At 49.3% G+C, this 13,625-nt stretch overlaps 8 protein-coding genes; 3 read left to right on the top strand and 5 right to left on the bottom strand.

Annotated features, from left to right (window-relative positions):
• Positions 1–94: 94 nt before the first annotated feature.
• On the bottom strand, positions 95–1,880 carry CNAG_07370 (hypothetical protein). XM_012190974.1 has 2 exons: positions 799–1,880; positions 95–732 (listed from the first exon to the last, which is right to left on the bottom strand). Exons 1-2 carry the CDS (start codon positions 1,475–1,477, stop codon positions 356–358), a joined length of 1,056 nt encoding a protein of 351 aa, XP_012046364.1. The 5' UTR covers positions 1,478–1,880; the 3' UTR covers positions 95–355.
• A 281-nt stretch (positions 1,881–2,161) lies between these two features.
• On the bottom strand, positions 2,162–5,114 carry CNAG_07956 (WD repeat and SOF domain-containing protein 1). XM_012191699.1 has 5 exons: positions 4,565–5,114; positions 4,241–4,515; positions 3,036–4,195; positions 2,877–2,984; positions 2,162–2,817 (listed from the first exon to the last, which is right to left on the bottom strand). Exons 1-5 carry the CDS (start codon positions 5,070–5,072, stop codon positions 2,499–2,501), a joined length of 2,370 nt encoding a protein of 789 aa, XP_012047089.1. The 5' UTR covers positions 5,073–5,114; the 3' UTR covers positions 2,162–2,498.
• An 85-nt stretch (positions 5,115–5,199) lies between these two features.
• On the bottom strand, positions 5,200–7,177 carry CNAG_07957 (WD repeat and SOF domain-containing protein 1). XM_012191700.1 has 5 exons: positions 6,984–7,177; positions 6,046–6,939; positions 5,725–5,990; positions 5,333–5,664; positions 5,200–5,286 (listed from the first exon to the last, which is right to left on the bottom strand). The coding sequence occupies exons 1-5, from the start codon at positions 6,984–6,986 to the stop codon at positions 5,261–5,263; spliced, it is 1,521 nt and encodes a 506-aa protein (XP_012047090.1). The 5' UTR covers positions 6,987–7,177; the 3' UTR covers positions 5,200–5,260.
• On the top strand, positions 7,015–10,371 carry CNAG_00612 (DNA excision repair protein ERCC-3). The gene is made up of 8 exons (XM_012191451.1): positions 7,015–7,605; positions 7,669–7,743; positions 7,800–8,579; positions 8,638–8,939; positions 9,003–9,118; positions 9,177–9,365; positions 9,423–10,054; positions 10,126–10,371. The coding sequence occupies exons 1-8, from the start codon at positions 7,235–7,237 to the stop codon at positions 10,259–10,261; spliced, it is 2,601 nt and encodes an 866-aa protein (XP_012046841.1). The 5' UTR covers positions 7,015–7,234; the 3' UTR covers positions 10,262–10,371.
• CNAG_00613 (cytosine deaminase) lies at positions 9,037–11,279 on the bottom strand. Its single transcript, XM_012191452.1, has 5 exons — positions 11,143–11,279; positions 10,936–10,986; positions 10,651–10,827; positions 10,311–10,583; positions 9,037–10,257 (listed from the first exon to the last, which is right to left on the bottom strand). The coding sequence occupies exons 1-4, from the start codon at positions 11,199–11,201 to the stop codon at positions 10,373–10,375; spliced, it is 498 nt and encodes a 165-aa protein (XP_012046842.1). The 5' UTR covers positions 11,202–11,279; the 3' UTR covers positions 9,037–10,257; positions 10,311–10,372.
• A 49-nt stretch (positions 11,280–11,328) lies between these two features.
• Positions 11,329–13,625, bottom strand: part of CNAG_00615 (hypothetical protein) — a 2,318-nt gene continuing 21 nt past the window's right edge. Inside the window, exons 1-3 of the mRNA XM_012191454.1 lie at positions 13,382–13,625; positions 13,261–13,327; positions 11,329–13,204 (exon numbers count right to left, since the gene is read on the bottom strand). The exon at positions 13,382–13,625 is cut by the window's right edge and continues 21 nt beyond it. Coding sequence (XP_012046844.1) covers positions 12,766–13,204; positions 13,261–13,327; positions 13,382–13,424 — 549 coding nt within the window. The 5' untranslated portion in view covers positions 13,425–13,625 and the 3' untranslated portion in view covers positions 11,329–12,765.
• Positions 11,418–12,720, top strand: CNAG_00614 (hypothetical protein). XM_012191453.1 has 2 exons: positions 11,418–12,293; positions 12,356–12,720. Exons 1-2 carry the CDS (start codon positions 11,485–11,487, stop codon positions 12,681–12,683), a joined length of 1,137 nt encoding a protein of 378 aa, XP_012046843.1. The 5' UTR covers positions 11,418–11,484; the 3' UTR covers positions 12,684–12,720.
• The window catches only part of CNAG_07372 (6-phosphofructo-2-kinase/fructose-2,6-bisphosphatase), a 2,475-nt gene continuing 2,473 nt past the window's right edge, over positions 13,624–13,625 (top strand). Inside the window, exon 1 of the mRNA XM_012190975.1 lies at positions 13,624–13,625. This exon is cut by the window's right edge and continues 179 nt beyond it. The gene's annotated coding sequence lies outside the window, so the exon portion shown is untranslated.

The raw sequence follows: 13,625 nt of genomic DNA on the forward strand, positions 1-13,625 counted from the left end.
GGCAGCAGCGCACGCAGTTGCCAACAACTTTTGTAAGCACCTTTTGAACAACATTACCTTCCTTCCTAATGACAAGCACCTTATCGGGCAGTTTCGCAGCCGTATGGTTCTTCCTCCTCGTCCCTCAGGCTAAACCAGCTGTATAATTTCGTCTCCAGCCATCACCACTGGTATTCAGGATTAATAAATAGGACGTAGCCACAAATCGATTCGATTAGAATTTAACCTTATGTTCTTTTGGGTAGCGGGTAACAGCCAACTGTGAGGAGGGATTTGATGACTGACCAGCAGAGATCAAAGAAGAGGGAACAAGCTGATTCATAGACATCGACTATTGTCTCGAGAAGTTCTTGTGCTATAGATGACTATCATTCCCATTTATGACACTTGTAGAGTTGTAGTCTTCGATGACACCACTGGACTTGTTGTCCATTAAATCAGAAGGTGGTCGAAAAGAGCCGCACGGATAAGCGTCAGAAGAATATGGAATGTCCTGGCCCAATAACTGTAATGTGTTGTACGTCTGCCTCATAGTCAGAAACTGACTTTCAAGCTCCATGATCCTCCTATTTCTCTGCTCGAGTTGATCCGTCAGCATTGTGTTCGTCTTATTCATTCGGTCGAGTTGTTTCAACAAATCCTCGTTGTCAGATCGAAGACTCTTATTATCCGTCTCGAGAGTTTCCAGCTGTTCCGCTTTCCGTTGTCGAGATTGCAATGCCGCTCTCCTGTCTATATATCCACTTGAGCACTCATATCCTTGTAGGTAGCGACTTCAAAAGGTTTGATATTACTTACTACGAAGGAGACGAATTCTGCGCGTCGTCTCTGGGGTCCGATCTATCTTTAAAAGTTCATCCAAGCTCATATCGGAGATTGATGTTTTTTGGGGGCCGTCAAAGACTAACGAAACAAGGTCCTCGTTGCCATTGCTGCTGTTAACCATTTTGAATCTAGAAAGATCGGCAGACCTTGGTTTGACGACTCGACCAGATGATACGTTATAAGTAGTTTCGTCTTTGACCTCCCGGATTGTCCACATCGACGAAGGAGATGATTCGTAAGTTTGTAGCGAGAAAGAGTGCCGCGAAGAGGGTTCATCAAATGGTAAATATCCAAAAGGGCCGGAGGTGAAGGAGGTAGTCTTCGGCTCTGTCATAGACAACTTGGTGGGAAAAGATTCCTGCTTTGCGTATTGTAGAGCAGGGCGGACAGAGAACGACGTGAATAAGCAATGCCTGGAAGTCGCAATCGCTTTCTTTTGAGGAAAAAAAAAAAAACTCACTGTCTTACACCAAGGGCTTCTACAGCTTTCCTCATCCACGCTTAGAGTAATTCCATTGAAGGCACTATTTCCTGGATTTATTGGCCAAGCAGGGCCATCACAGACATAACCTGGGGCCGATGGAGTGTATAGGTTAGGATCGGATGAGCTTGGTGAAACTGAGGAATTAGAACAGAACCCGACGAAAGACATGTCGCGAGCGGCCAAAAGAATAGAAGGGATACGTTATCAAATACTTAGTTATGTAGGGTGACGTGAGGTAATGTAGGGTGGACTTGTTCTGCTTAGAGCTGTGACTGATGGGACTCTGGCAGGTTATGATGTATGCAGTAGCGATAACGGACGATTTTTCGTTGTGTAGCACGACAATATTTGTTGCACGATGGGGAAGGCACTGGTGATAAACTGTGTTCTGATGAAGGGGGATATTTTGAGGTGTCTTCGGGAAGGGCGGATGGAAATTGATGGTGGTAATGATTGTAGAGGAGGTGACGGAGGAAGAAAGTAGCTTGTTGCTAGTTGGTTAAAGGATTGGCGGACATACGTACAAAGAAGAAGAGGGATGGAGTTCAAGCCGCACTGGTGGTAGTGTCCCATCACTCACGTCAAACGTCTATTTTTCTTTTCAACTACTACTTACCTTTCTTTTCTCCTACTGACTGAGGAAGGCACATGATTCATGTCGCTCTATTCACGCACCTGTCTATAAAACACAAAGGTTGCATCTCACGTCTCTGTTGGAAGAATGTGCCATAAAGGATCATTGCGCGCAGTTCTTTCTTTCCTGTCATCATTATAATGCTAACGGGTGTAACGAACGAACCTTTTTTGAGCAGCGGTCTTCCTTTTTTTCAGTATGTAGTCACAATCGTACAATCAGACGTATGCACAAATGACATCTCCGCAAGACGCAATTACGTACACGTAGACGATGCTATTTGACCTGCTTGCATTGTATTGTTATAGTATAATAAGCAAGATAATAATAATGAACGAAAAGTTGAAAATGATGATGGTGGCATGATGTAAAGGAAAATTAAAAACATTCGAACTGCACTGCTATAGCACTTTGTAGCCGCAAGAAGGAAAAATTCCAAAGCCTTTCCAGGGTATCTTTGAGAGTTCCAAGGTATAGATATGTCGTCCAGTCTATCGTTCATCCAAACCTGGCGCCCCCCTACACGACCTTCATCCAAATTACTCAAGTTCCTGCCTAATCTCCCCACTCCAGCCATTCCCCATAAGCATTTGGCCTCTCTCCCCTCAAAAATCCTTCAAAGCTCCTCTTGAGTACAGTTGACCAGCTCAAATCAAGCTCATCATCCATGTCCTCCCTGCTCGTGATATCAGCGCCACCCTCAACGCTCTCTTGACTAGGATCGAGGACATCGCGAGGTTCGACATCGTCACCAACAAGCTGGGCAGCTTGGCCGGAGGATGAAGAGCGAGCGGCATCACGCAAAGCTCTTTCGCCTTTTATGAATCTATGACCCAGATCCGGGAAGTTACGTGAGGGGTCAAAGGGCAACCACCTATAATCAAAACCATAAAGTCAGCTTAGCCCATCTTGAATTGCAAGGGAGGACATTACCAGAAATTGTGGAAGTGATAGGAGAATGCACCCCTAAAGAACCCATCGAACCCTAATGGCTGAGGACCAGCGGTGTCAAACTTATCATTGGAGAAGAAGACGGAGAATCTATATTATACTTAGCCCTCGTCTAACGTTGTAAAAGTTGCTGCGACTCACTCTGGAAAGTATGGGAAAGGCGGCCTATCTCTTTGGTATCTTTCCATGTTCAACCAAGCCGGATCAAACAATGCATCAGGCACTCTGAATAGAAGCTTGTCCAGTCCGGCATCTTTCAGGTACCTTGATACCGTCATGGGGTGGAAATCTAGTCCGTTCTCCAAAGCCGTTTTGAACAAGAAGGTACTGAGAGCGGAGCCCTTGTGGAGCTTGAGTACTGCAGTGTTGTATTTTTCGTGCCATGACCAGCGGTAAGCAAACTGGCCGCGATAGTTCCACAGTTCTTCCCAATCACGAAGGAAGATGGTATCAGCGTCGAGATAGATACCGCCAAATCGATGAGTTACGATGAATCGTGCCATGTCGGAGAGGATGACGGACAAACGGTCATAGTCCGATTCAGAGGAGGAGCCAACTTTTTCGAAAAGACCACCCTTCTTTTTGGGAGAGGCAGTTTTCCCTGATTCGTCTTCGATTTCTTCAGTGACTTCGTCCTCGGCCTTTCCCAGTGGATCGCCATACGTATTTCCGCCTGAGTTAAAGATGGGCATTTTTCGCCAATGATCCCTAAGTTCAGCCACACCATCCAGCTGTTCAGTGGTGTTCCACATCTTGAATTTGACAACATCCCTAAATCTCTCATGCAAGAAAGGCGCAGACCATGGGTTTGTAGCCAGCTGTTCGTACATTTCTCTTTTAGCTGAAGGATTGGGCACAGCAGCAGCAGGACCAGGGTTGATCCACAACCAGAGTTGAGGTCGACAAGTTCCGCGAACAACGCTTGCAGTGTCAGAAACTGCATCCACTGGCTTGTCGAGCCCAAGGTTCTGAGTAAAGAGGAAGGACATGACAGCCATGTATGGCTTATCTGTGAACGGTCCTGTCCAGAATATGTGGAATATCCTGGGGTGCAAAGGATCGCAGGCGTCACGCGAGTCAAAACTTGCTGGGATATCGTAGGGTTCAGGAAGGGTAAGAGGGGTTTTGGATCCGCCAGTCGATTGCTTAACGTTGCGAGGCGCCATGGAGTGAGATTGGGAAGGAGTAGATTCCTCATAATAGAGCTGTTTATATTGAGTCAAATAGTTGCCCCTCCGCACCCGTTTGCCGATGTCAAGGCCTCCTCCAATCCTCAGGAATTCCAAGCAATCTCGCACGTACTAGTTTGATAAGCTTACACCTTGATAGAACGAGGAACAACTCACCTTGTTGGTGCCAAGATCGCACTTTTCCAACACTATGTCCAGATCCAAGATGGACCCCGGCATAGGCCTTGCCGGAAATCCAGGCTGACTTTCTCGCATGTCCCATACAGACAGATAGTGCCGCTCGGGGCCGTTCCCAGCTAAATGGGCGGAAGGGAATTTGTCTGCACGGTTTTGATATGCGACTAAAGGAGAGGGGGAGGATGGGGAGGGGAGGAGTGCAGCCGGTACGACAGGGTTTTTGAGGGAGGGAGAAAGCGGGAGATGGTCGGGAGCTAAGCAGCAAGTCAGCATGGGGAGAGGATAAAACCACTGATGACATACGATGTTCAGTACTCGGATAGTGCCCACTCAAGATCTCCCACTCCCATACCATCGCTGCCTCCTCCGGTGTGATGACCATTGTATCTGGGTCCACAAACGGAGGAGACCACGTTCTTTCACCCTGCCTTGTTTTTCTGAACCCAAGAAGGAAGAAGCCCACAATTACACTGACGATGAGTAGCAAAAGGACTCGGATGGGAGAATTGAGGCGTGGAATACGGGCGTAGAGGCGAGGTGGAATGGGAAGGTAGATTTTGAGATGGCGAGTTCTAGGCTTTGTGTGATAGGGTCTTGGCGATCCTAGGGATGATCCTGATGAGAGGGAGTGAGAGTCGGATGGGCGGCCGAAAGGAAGGCGGAGGGGGATGTATAAGGTGGTGAACCATCTAGAGTATGCAGAAGGGCCAGAGAGGCCGAAGCGGCGGTCGTCGTCCCATGCTGAGGTGGGGAGCGGTGAGCGGCGTGGCTTTGCGGGGTTGTGCCGCTTGATCTGGCCGAAGAGCGACATGCGGGCGAGATGGATGAGTGGATGAGTGGATGAGAGGATAAGAAGACAAGAGAATGACTGAATGAGATGGGGGACCAGAAACTGAAACACGCAGCAGTACAGCGCACCCACTTAGATCGGGACACCACGCCATATACACTGCACATACATCACACACCTATGGACACATTCTATATACCACGCCCCCATTACCGCTGCTCCACAACCACGGTCTCTGCACAGCGTCAGCACACATTCCACCACCACAACAGCCAACTCACTCTTCCTCTCCGCCTTCGGCTTCTCCCGTCCAGCACGCGAGTGCTTCCGCCTCCTGTCCTCCTTGATATTCCGCGCTTCTATCATTTCCCTCTTCAGCTTCGTTGCATTGTGGATGCTCTGCGGCACATGCCTCCTCTCCTTGACTTCCCTGACTCCCTTCTCCCGGCTGTATCTCTCCACAAGTTTTTGTCGGTACTCGATAGCTTGACGCTCCTTGGTCGAAACTGGGCCGAGTTTCTTGGACGCATCCGATTTCCATATGCGCACATTGCCATCATCCGACGCGGAGAGAACAAAGTCGGCAGTAGGAGTGTAGCTGACGTCGAATACTCTACAGCAATGATTAGGATATGTCCATGAAAACTGCAAATCACGTCAAACTTGGGCTTACCTCTGCATCCGCTTGGTGTGGTAGACATCCCTTGACTTGCCCTCCTCTCTGTTCCATAACCGCACAGTTCTGTCATAGGACCCAGAGACAAATCCTTCGCCCGTCGGACTCCAGTCGCATCCCATGACACCACCAACGTGACCTTTGTAAATTTGATTAGGAGTTTCGAGGTTACGAATGTCAAATGTGTAGAGGTTGTGATCTTCTGAGCCGAGAAGAAGAAGGGTGGGGAGAGTAGGACACCACGAGAGGCAATTGGACGTGAACTGCGTACTGCTAAGCAGGAATCCCTCTGCAATGAATTAAAAAAATAATACCCACCTGTGTAACAATACGTCTCTCGGCCTTGCCCGTTCGAATATCGTACAAACACATTGTCCTGTCATTACCCACACTCGCCAACACACTGGTCTCGCTCTGGTTGAACTTGACGCCAGACACCGTCTCCATCGAGCTTCCAAACTGAAGTGTACTTAATGGTGCCGTCCTCTGCTCGTCCCAGATCTGCACAGTGTTTGAAGCAGTAGCAAATACCGCATCTGTACGGTGATGATCGATACTGTTTAAACCGTTCTTGGATGTGAAAGTCATGGTAGGCTCTAGATTTTGCCCCAACGCATCCCTCTTTGCCGAATCAAGCGACAAGCCTCCGCCTTCCTCCTCATCATACCCGCTTTCTCCAATCGCTCCGGCCTGGTCCAAAAATCCACTTCCTTCACCTTGTCCAAGACCAAACTCATTGCCCTGAAAAGCATCCTTATCTCTTAAACCGGGAGCGAACGCCTCGCTTCGCCAAAGTTTGATGGTGCCGTCAAGTTTGCCGCAGGTGATCAGTCCTCTCCGACGGTCTTGCGCTTCAGACGTCCAGCATATACCACTGACCATACCTCTATGGGCTCCTGGTATTTTGAGCAATGGCCTCCTCAAGCCCAAAGAATGTACAATGACTTCGCCATCGCCCCCTCCCCCGGCAACAACACCAGCCCGTCTCGAGTCCTTACCCAGACAGTAGACACCGTCTTGATGACCACCAAGAGCGTCAACAAAAGGTTTAGCAAACATGCGGTCCATCTTTACGGCAGTTACAGCACGTGTGTATTCTCTTGGCTTTGCGAAGGGGTGGAGATGGGGTGCGAGGTTGTGCGAGAGAGGATGGGGAGCAGTGGAGGAAGAGGGGAGATGATCGTCCAGAGAGCGAGAGATGGTTTTTATTTTCTGGGGAGGATGAGCATGGGTTGTCTGAAGAGGCTTGAGCTTACCATTTTTGCGGTTGTTTTATGAAATATCTTTCGAAGAGACGACTTTGAGCGAGAGATGAACCAAAAATCTCCCTCCTTACAAAACAGTCGAATAATTGAATTACGTAACCTTTTGCCACCGTCGGCAGTCTCAACAGCTCACATAATAATGATCCAGTCGTCGGTTCGTTTGCTCATGTAAGCCGTCCTTCATTGCTCTCTTTCTTCCCTTCTTTCTTTCCTCTTCATTTATCGCTTTTTTCTTTTCAGAAATGAGCGAACCATCATCTCCAGCTTCATCCCTCGATTTCTTTGAGTCGGACGGCTCAGCAGACTCTGACTACGATCAAGCACCACGCCGCACCCGAAAGCAGCCTCCCAAGAGACATGGAGCCCGGCGCGGTACAGTCACTCCCACAGCTTCAGGCTCAGGCTCTGGTACAAAAATCAAGATAAATTTGTCCTCTCTCCAACGACGAGCAGTAGAGGGCAGTACTGCTGTTGAGCAGGAAGAAGAAGGGGACGAGGATGAAGAAGGATATTTTGATGGTCTGATTGGTAAACGAGGAGTGGATCTTTCAGGTCAAACGCTGAAAGGCGATCATGCTTTGAGACCGCTCTGGGTAGATGATCGCGGTAATATGTGGGTACTTGGGTTCTTGGATCCGAACGCAACAAGTCATTGCTGACTAATGATGTCCGGCAGTATCGTTGAGGCCTTTGCTCCCTTTGCAAAGCAAGCGCAAGATTTTCTGGTTGCCATTTCCGAGCCAGTATCTCGGTGAATCATCCATCTAATTTGTTTTCACATGTTCACCCTGCTGACAGAGGGTACAGGCCCTCTCTCATACATGAATATCGCATAACCAAGCCTTCTTTACACTCTGCCATGTCAATTGGTCTCGAGACCAAAGTCATCATTGAGGTCCTCTCTCGTCTGAGCAAGACACCCCTTTCACCGCGACTTGTTGCGCGAATAGAGGAATGGACCGCATCATTTGGTAAAGTCCGGCTTGTATTGAAGGACAACAGATACTTTCTTGAAACCAGTGTCCCCGAATTCTTGCAGAAACTGATGAACGACGAAGTCATCAAGGAATGCATGGTGCATCGTGAAGAGGAAGCAGGTCCTACTGTATTTGGAGCAGAAGAAGGTGCTCGTCCGCGACGGGACTTTGCCATTCCTGGAACAGAAGAAGCTCGAAGACGAGAGAGGGGTGAAGAAGCCGAACAGACTCGCGAGAATGACGCTGTGTTGGGCGCAGTGATTGGGATTAACGAGGCAGATGAGATGGATGATGAAGATGACAAGGTTCATTCGTTTGAGGTGTCTGGGGAGCGGATGGAGGATGTTCGAAGACGGTGCAAGGATATTGATCTTCCTGCATTGGAAGAGTACGATTTCAGAAATGACACGATCAACCCCAATCTCGATATACAGTTGAAGCCCATGACTGTCATCAGGCCATATCAGGAGATGAGTCTAGCCAAAATGTTTGGTAATGGTAGAGCCAGATCAGGTATCATTGTCTTACCTTGTGGAGCGGGAAAAACGCTGGTGGGCATAACTGCGGCATGTACGATCAAGAAGAGCGCGTTGGTGCTCTGTACTTCTGCGTTCGTTTCTTTTTTCTTTTTCCCTCGTTGTGCAACCCTCTGACGTTATTTCGGGTAGCGTATCGGTAGCCCAATGGAAGCAACAGTTCCTTCACTTCTCCAACATCTCGGAACGACAAATCTGTGCCTTCACCCAGGGCGAAAAAGAAATGTTCAGTACTTCGGCGGGTATCGTCATCTCAACCTATTCCATGATCGCCAAAACTGGCAAGCGAGCGCACGATGCGGAAAAGATGATGCAGTTCCTTCGGTCCAGGGAGTGGGGATTTTTACTGTTGGATGAGGTGCATGTGACCCCTGCGGATATGTTTAGAAAATGTATCAATAATTTCAAAGTGCATGCCAAGTTGGGTCTTACTGGTAAGTACTTTGCGGGTTCAGTGGAAATTGACATTTGATTTGGGGACTAACCGTGAAAATTAGCAACGCTGGTGAGGGAGGATGATAGGATTGGGGATTTGGGATACTTGATCGGTCCAAAGTTGTACGAAGCCAATTGGATGGATCTCGCTAAAAATGGTCATATTGCCACCGTCCAGGTATGTTTTCATTGTCCAACTTTTTTTCCTTTTTTCCATACATTACTAACAAGACCAGTGTGCCGAAGTTTGGTGCCCCATGACTCCAGAATTTTATCGCGAATATTTACGGAATCCTTCTCGCAAACGCATCCTCTTGCACGCCATGAACCCGAACAAGATCCAAGCATGTCAGTTCTTGATCAATTATCATGAGAGCCGAGGCGACAAGGTGATCGTATTTTCCGACAATGTGTTTGCACTCGAGGTGAGTTTGGGTCTTGTAGGAATTTTAATTTTAATTTGTACTGACGGGACGAATTAGGCGTATGCGAAAAAGCTGGGCAAATCTTTCATCCACGGCGGGACGCCTGAAGGCGAACGATTACGGATTCTTTCGCGATTCCAACACGACCCCCAACTGAACACCATCTTCCTCTCCAAGGTCGGTGATACCTCTATCGACTTGCCTGAAGCTACTTGCTTGATTCAGATATCTTCCCACTTTGGTTCTCGACGACAAGAAGCTCAGCGATTGGGTAGAATTCTGAGGGCAAAGCGAAGGAATGACGAGGGCTTCAACGCATTTTTTTATTCGCTCGTTTCCAAAGACACCCAGGAGATGTTCTATTCCTCAAAGCGGCAAGGGTTCTTGATTGACCAAGGCTACGCGTTCAAAGTGATCACCGAACTTCACGGTCTTCATAGCATGCCCAACCTCGTTTTCCCTTCCAAGGACGAACAGCTGTCATTGCTCGAGTCAGTATTGAACCAGGGCGATGCCGCAGCGGAGACGGCGGACCATTATATGAGGTTGAATGGGGGTAAGCATCTCAAGAGGATTGCGGGCGCTCAGCCGAGTACGAGTGGGATGACGGTGCAGAGGTTCATGGCACCTTTGGAGCATTTGAGTGGAGGGCAGAATATCAGTTATAGGGAACAGAACAAGAGTGTCAAGTGAGTTTTTTTTTCTTCTTTTTTTCTTTCTGAGGGGCAATGTAAACTAATCAGGGATTTCGTCTTTCCAGCAAGGAGTTGTCAAGAGAAGTGCGGCAGAATAAGAGGGCAGGGGGATCGAGTAGTGGGAAAGATAGCCATTCGATTTTCAAAAAGAGAAAAACAGAATTGGCGGCGGCCAAGAAGCAACGTGAGACCGAATTCTAAACACAACATTGGCATATTTTTTTTTTTTGAAAAAAGCGGTTTTTCATACCTTTTGTAGCAGTAGATAAAAAAAAAATTCATGGATAACTCGTCTGTTGTAACACACACAATTTACGATCGTGTGACCTCGCCGATATCCTCGTTCCACACTTTCCCGCCAGGACTGTTGATCCAGTCTTTCATCATGTTTTTGATCTCGTCACAATCGAGGTTGATCACGTTGGCGCCGTTATCACGGAGGAGTTGTTCCCCGCCCAAAAAGTTTTCGTTTTCGGCGAGCACGACGGTACGGATTTTGTACAGGATACAAGTCGCCGAGCACCTTTTTATAATTAGAAATATCAAAATATCAGCCCGACTTTAGAGAGTGAGAGAGAAGTAAACTTTACATGATGCAAGGCGAGAGGGTGGTAAACATTGCACAATCTCTTAACAACCCCTCTGGCACCCGTCCCAAGTTTTCGAGACAGTCCATCTCTCCATGTCGGACGTTGGACGAGAGTTGGACACGGTTGTTGTGTCCACGGGAGATGATGCGGGAGGTAGGAAGGTGGACCAAAGCGGCGCTGTGCGTGTGCGGCGGGGGGGGGGGGGGGGGGGGCAGGGGTTTGATGACGACGAGTTGATCGGGATTAACTTGTTGTAGATAAGTAAACAAAAAAAACAGGGCTTACCCAATGGGGATACCGCCCTCTGAAAGACTCTTTAAAGCTTGTTCATGGGCACTACAAATGGAATCGAGTTTTTTCACCAGCTCTTTAATCAGCTCTTGAACCAGTACATCTATACATATCTCTCACTACACTCTCCCACCGGTTGTCGTTCGTTTGTGTGTGTGTGTGATTGAACCGCCTGGGGCTTAAATGGGAATAAGAACGTACACGCTCATAAAGTGAGGGTAGTCCTCTGGTTTGGCTGGGGATCCTTCTACGGGGGACATGTTGCTATTGGGCCAAGAAAGGTGCGCCGTTGGTTTTCTGTACAAGGTGTGTGTGTACGTGACGGTTGACGGTTGACTTTTTCATGGAGTGGAAAAAAAGAGTGATTTGAGATGCCTCCACCTCCACCGAGGGATACCGGGGGGGGCAAATGCATACGTAATATACGTGGCTCGCCACCAAGGACAATTCTATTAAATAGCTGTATTCCCTACATACGTATTTTCACTTATTTGCGTGTGTTCATTTTTTTATTACCAATATACCATCTCCGCCCCCCCTACGATGCAGTCCCCACCTCCCGCCAGAGACCCTCACCAGCCGTCACAACCCCAGTCATCCGATCAATCCCCGCAGCCAGAAACCCCGGCTACCCCCGGCCCCAGCAGCAGCAGCTCAAACCCTCTCTATCCCACTATCCTACCTACATCCGCCACTCTTCTCGCCACGAAACTCGGCCCTACCCTCCCTTACTACCAAACCCAAACCCAGACCCAGACCCATTCTCATCTTCATCATGGAGGACACCCTGCAGCAGCCCCCAACCCCGACCCGGAAGAGACGAGACGGCAAGAGATGGCGTATCGACTACGGGCGATGCCCGAAAAATGTTTTTCGTGGTGTACCCAGAGCGAGATGGGGAGACCGTTTTGTAGGATGTTTTGTGTTAGGAAAAGGGCGGTGGGGTGGACGAGGGAAGAGCAGTTGAAGCGGTTGAGGCCGCAGCAGCGGCGGATAGGGAGAGAGGTTGAGGGTGTGGGTGTGAGTGCGAGTGCGGATGTGTTTGCTAGTATGTCCAAAAGCGAGCAAACTGTCTCATCATCATCATCATCATCTTCATCACTACCACCACCATCGATATTCGATTGGCTCTACTCTCCTATTGAAACACTGCGTTCACGGATAACACCGTATTCAATCATATACATTCGCGGTACGCCTGATGGTGTGATTGGAAGGTATATGGAGGAGCTTGAATGGGATGATGGGGTGTATGATTTTAAAGGGATATCAAGGGGCCAAGTTGCCAAGTCGGGAGGAAGGAGAAGGGATGAGGAACCCAAGATGGAATGGCTCGAATGGGGGGATCACGGGTGGGTTTATAAAAAGTTTTTGCTGCTGTTTATTGTATAACTGACGAGGTTGATTGTTTTAGAGCACTGTTGCATTTACCGTTGGCGTCTATATTTTCGCCCATCCTCGCCTTGCCGGACAACATGAACCGTCTTCTCTCGCCGTCGCTCAACTTGTTGTCTGCGTACAAGGCTTCGTTTGTTGAAGGCGGGCAGGCCCGGAATTTGACAAGGTTTGTAGAGACGGTGAGGAATAATGGGGCGGGGGAGATGGTGGGTAAGATTAATACATTTATAGAGAAGCGTGTGCAGGAAGGGAGGGAGAAGAGGGAGGAGATGATGAAGCAGAGGCAAGAGAGGATGAAGGATGTGGGCAAGGAGGTGGAAGGTAAGGGGGAGGAGAGGCAGTAGTGTTTATCATGATGCATCTTTTTGGACACGAGTCGCAAGAATGGTTAATACAACAAGACGAAAGTGAACAGTGTAAATGGTACTATGCCGGACGAGTCGATGTTTCTGCCTTGGCCCTTTCAGGTTGTGCAGCGGCAGAGTGGGTGTCGATAGGTGCAGCCGTCGGGCGTTCAGACATGGTTGAATTTGTAGTTGGGTGTGGTGTAAGACTTGACGAAGAATGAGAGTGAGACCGCCGGGTGGTATCGTCCTGATCCTCATCCCAGTCGTCCCGCATAGCAGCTACGCCTCTGAGGATCTCTTCTGGTATAATGACACTGCCGTAGCTTCCGTCAAGATAGTCTTTGGCCTCTTCGCCCAACTCGTCTGTCTCACCCGTACCGCCCGCCTCGGCGCCGTTCGCTCTGTGCGCCTCGCGAAACTTGGGGGCAATGAGGGAGACTCCAAACGGTGTGAAAAGGCCGCGGGGTCCGAACCGTTCGAGGAAACCAGAGTAAATCTTTTCGAGCTTGGCTTGCTGGCTATTTATGCTTGGTTAGTGAGTGCGCTCCGAGGCGGCTGCACGTAAGCAACGTACCGGGAGGACGAGAGCCGTTTGCGCTTCACACCTGGCTGGTGCTGGGTGTCATCGGTCGTCATTCTCACTGCAAAGCATGTCAGCGGGGCTGTACGCGAGAGGCATATGGGCACACACGCACAGAGATCCCAGCGGCTGCGCCTGCTCTGGACCGCGAGGGGCATGCCGTGCTTGTCCTGGAGATGGCGCCTGGCGACGCTGCGGCCGTTCTTGCCGTCGTAGGTCTTTCCGCAGACCCTGCATGTGATGAGCTTCCACTGGGTGAAGGCGGAGTCGGCGGGGTGTGCGTCTGGGTGGAGGATGAGGAGGTCGTTGACGTCGAGGGACCAGCCGGGGGCGGCGGGGCAGGGGAGGAGGCCGTTGGG

The sequence above is a fragment of the Cryptococcus neoformans genome, chromosome 1, assembly GCF_000149245.1.
Source record: "Cryptococcus neoformans var. grubii H99 chromosome 1, complete sequence".
NCBI lineage: Eukaryota > Fungi > Basidiomycota > Tremellomycetes > Tremellales > Cryptococcaceae > Cryptococcus > Cryptococcus neoformans.

Excerpts from the sequence above, each read along its gene's own strand:
- CNAG_07957 (XM_012191700.1), bottom strand. Across the intron at positions 5,991-6,045 it reads AGAGACGTATTGTTACACAG|TTCACGTCCAATTGCCTCTC; the intron begins GTGGGTATTATT and ends AGCAGTACGCAG. Across the intron at positions 5,287-5,332 it reads GCCGAAGGCGGAGAGGAAGA|AGACCGTGGTTGTGGAGCAG; the intron begins GTGAGTTGGCTG and ends GACGCTGTGCAG.
- CNAG_00613 (XM_012191452.1), bottom strand. The coding sequence starts at position 11,201 with ATGTCCCCCGTAGAAGGATCCCCAGCCAAACCAGAGGACTACCCTCAC. Across the intron at positions 10,987-11,142 it reads TACCCTCACTTTATGAGCGT|TGCCCATGAACAAGCTTTAA; the intron begins GTACGTTCTTAT and ends TTCCATTTGTAG. Across the intron at positions 10,584-10,650 it reads ACCCTCTCGCCTTGCATCAT|GTGCTCGGCGACTTGTATCC; the intron begins GTAAAGTTTACT and ends AATTATAAAAAG.
- CNAG_00614 (XM_012191453.1), top strand. The coding sequence starts at position 11,485 with ATGCAGTCCCCACCTCCCGCCAGAGACCCTCACCAGCCGTCACAACCC. Across the intron at positions 12,294-12,355 it reads CTCGAATGGGGGGATCACGG|AGCACTGTTGCATTTACCGT; the intron begins GTGGGTTTATAA and ends TGATTGTTTTAG.
- CNAG_07370 (XM_012190974.1), bottom strand. The coding sequence starts at position 1,477 with ATGTCTTTCGTCGGGTTCTGTTCTAATTCCTCAGTTTCACCAAGCTCA. Across the intron at positions 733-798 it reads CAGAATTCGTCTCCTTCGTA|ACAGGAGAGCGGCATTGCAA; the intron begins GTAAGTAATATC and ends GTGGATATATAG.
- CNAG_00612 (XM_012191451.1), top strand. The coding sequence starts at position 7,235 with ATGAGCGAACCATCATCTCCAGCTTCATCCCTCGATTTCTTTGAGTCG. Across the intron at positions 7,606-7,668 it reads GTAGATGATCGCGGTAATAT|TATCGTTGAGGCCTTTGCTC; the intron begins GTGGGTACTTGG and ends GATGTCCGGCAG. Across the intron at positions 8,580-8,637 it reads TTGGTGCTCTGTACTTCTGC|CGTATCGGTAGCCCAATGGA; the intron begins GTTCGTTTCTTT and ends TATTTCGGGTAG.
- CNAG_07956 (XM_012191699.1), bottom strand. The coding sequence starts at position 5,072 with ATGTCGCTCTTCGGCCAGATCAAGCGGCACAACCCCGCAAAGCCACGC. Across the intron at positions 4,516-4,564 it reads CTATCCGAGTACTGAACATC|CTCCCGACCATCTCCCGCTT; the intron begins GTATGTCATCAG and ends CTTGCTGCTTAG. Across the intron at positions 2,985-3,035 it reads CCTTTCCCATACTTTCCAGA|ATTCTCCGTCTTCTTCTCCA; the intron begins GTGAGTCGCAGC and ends AGTATAATATAG.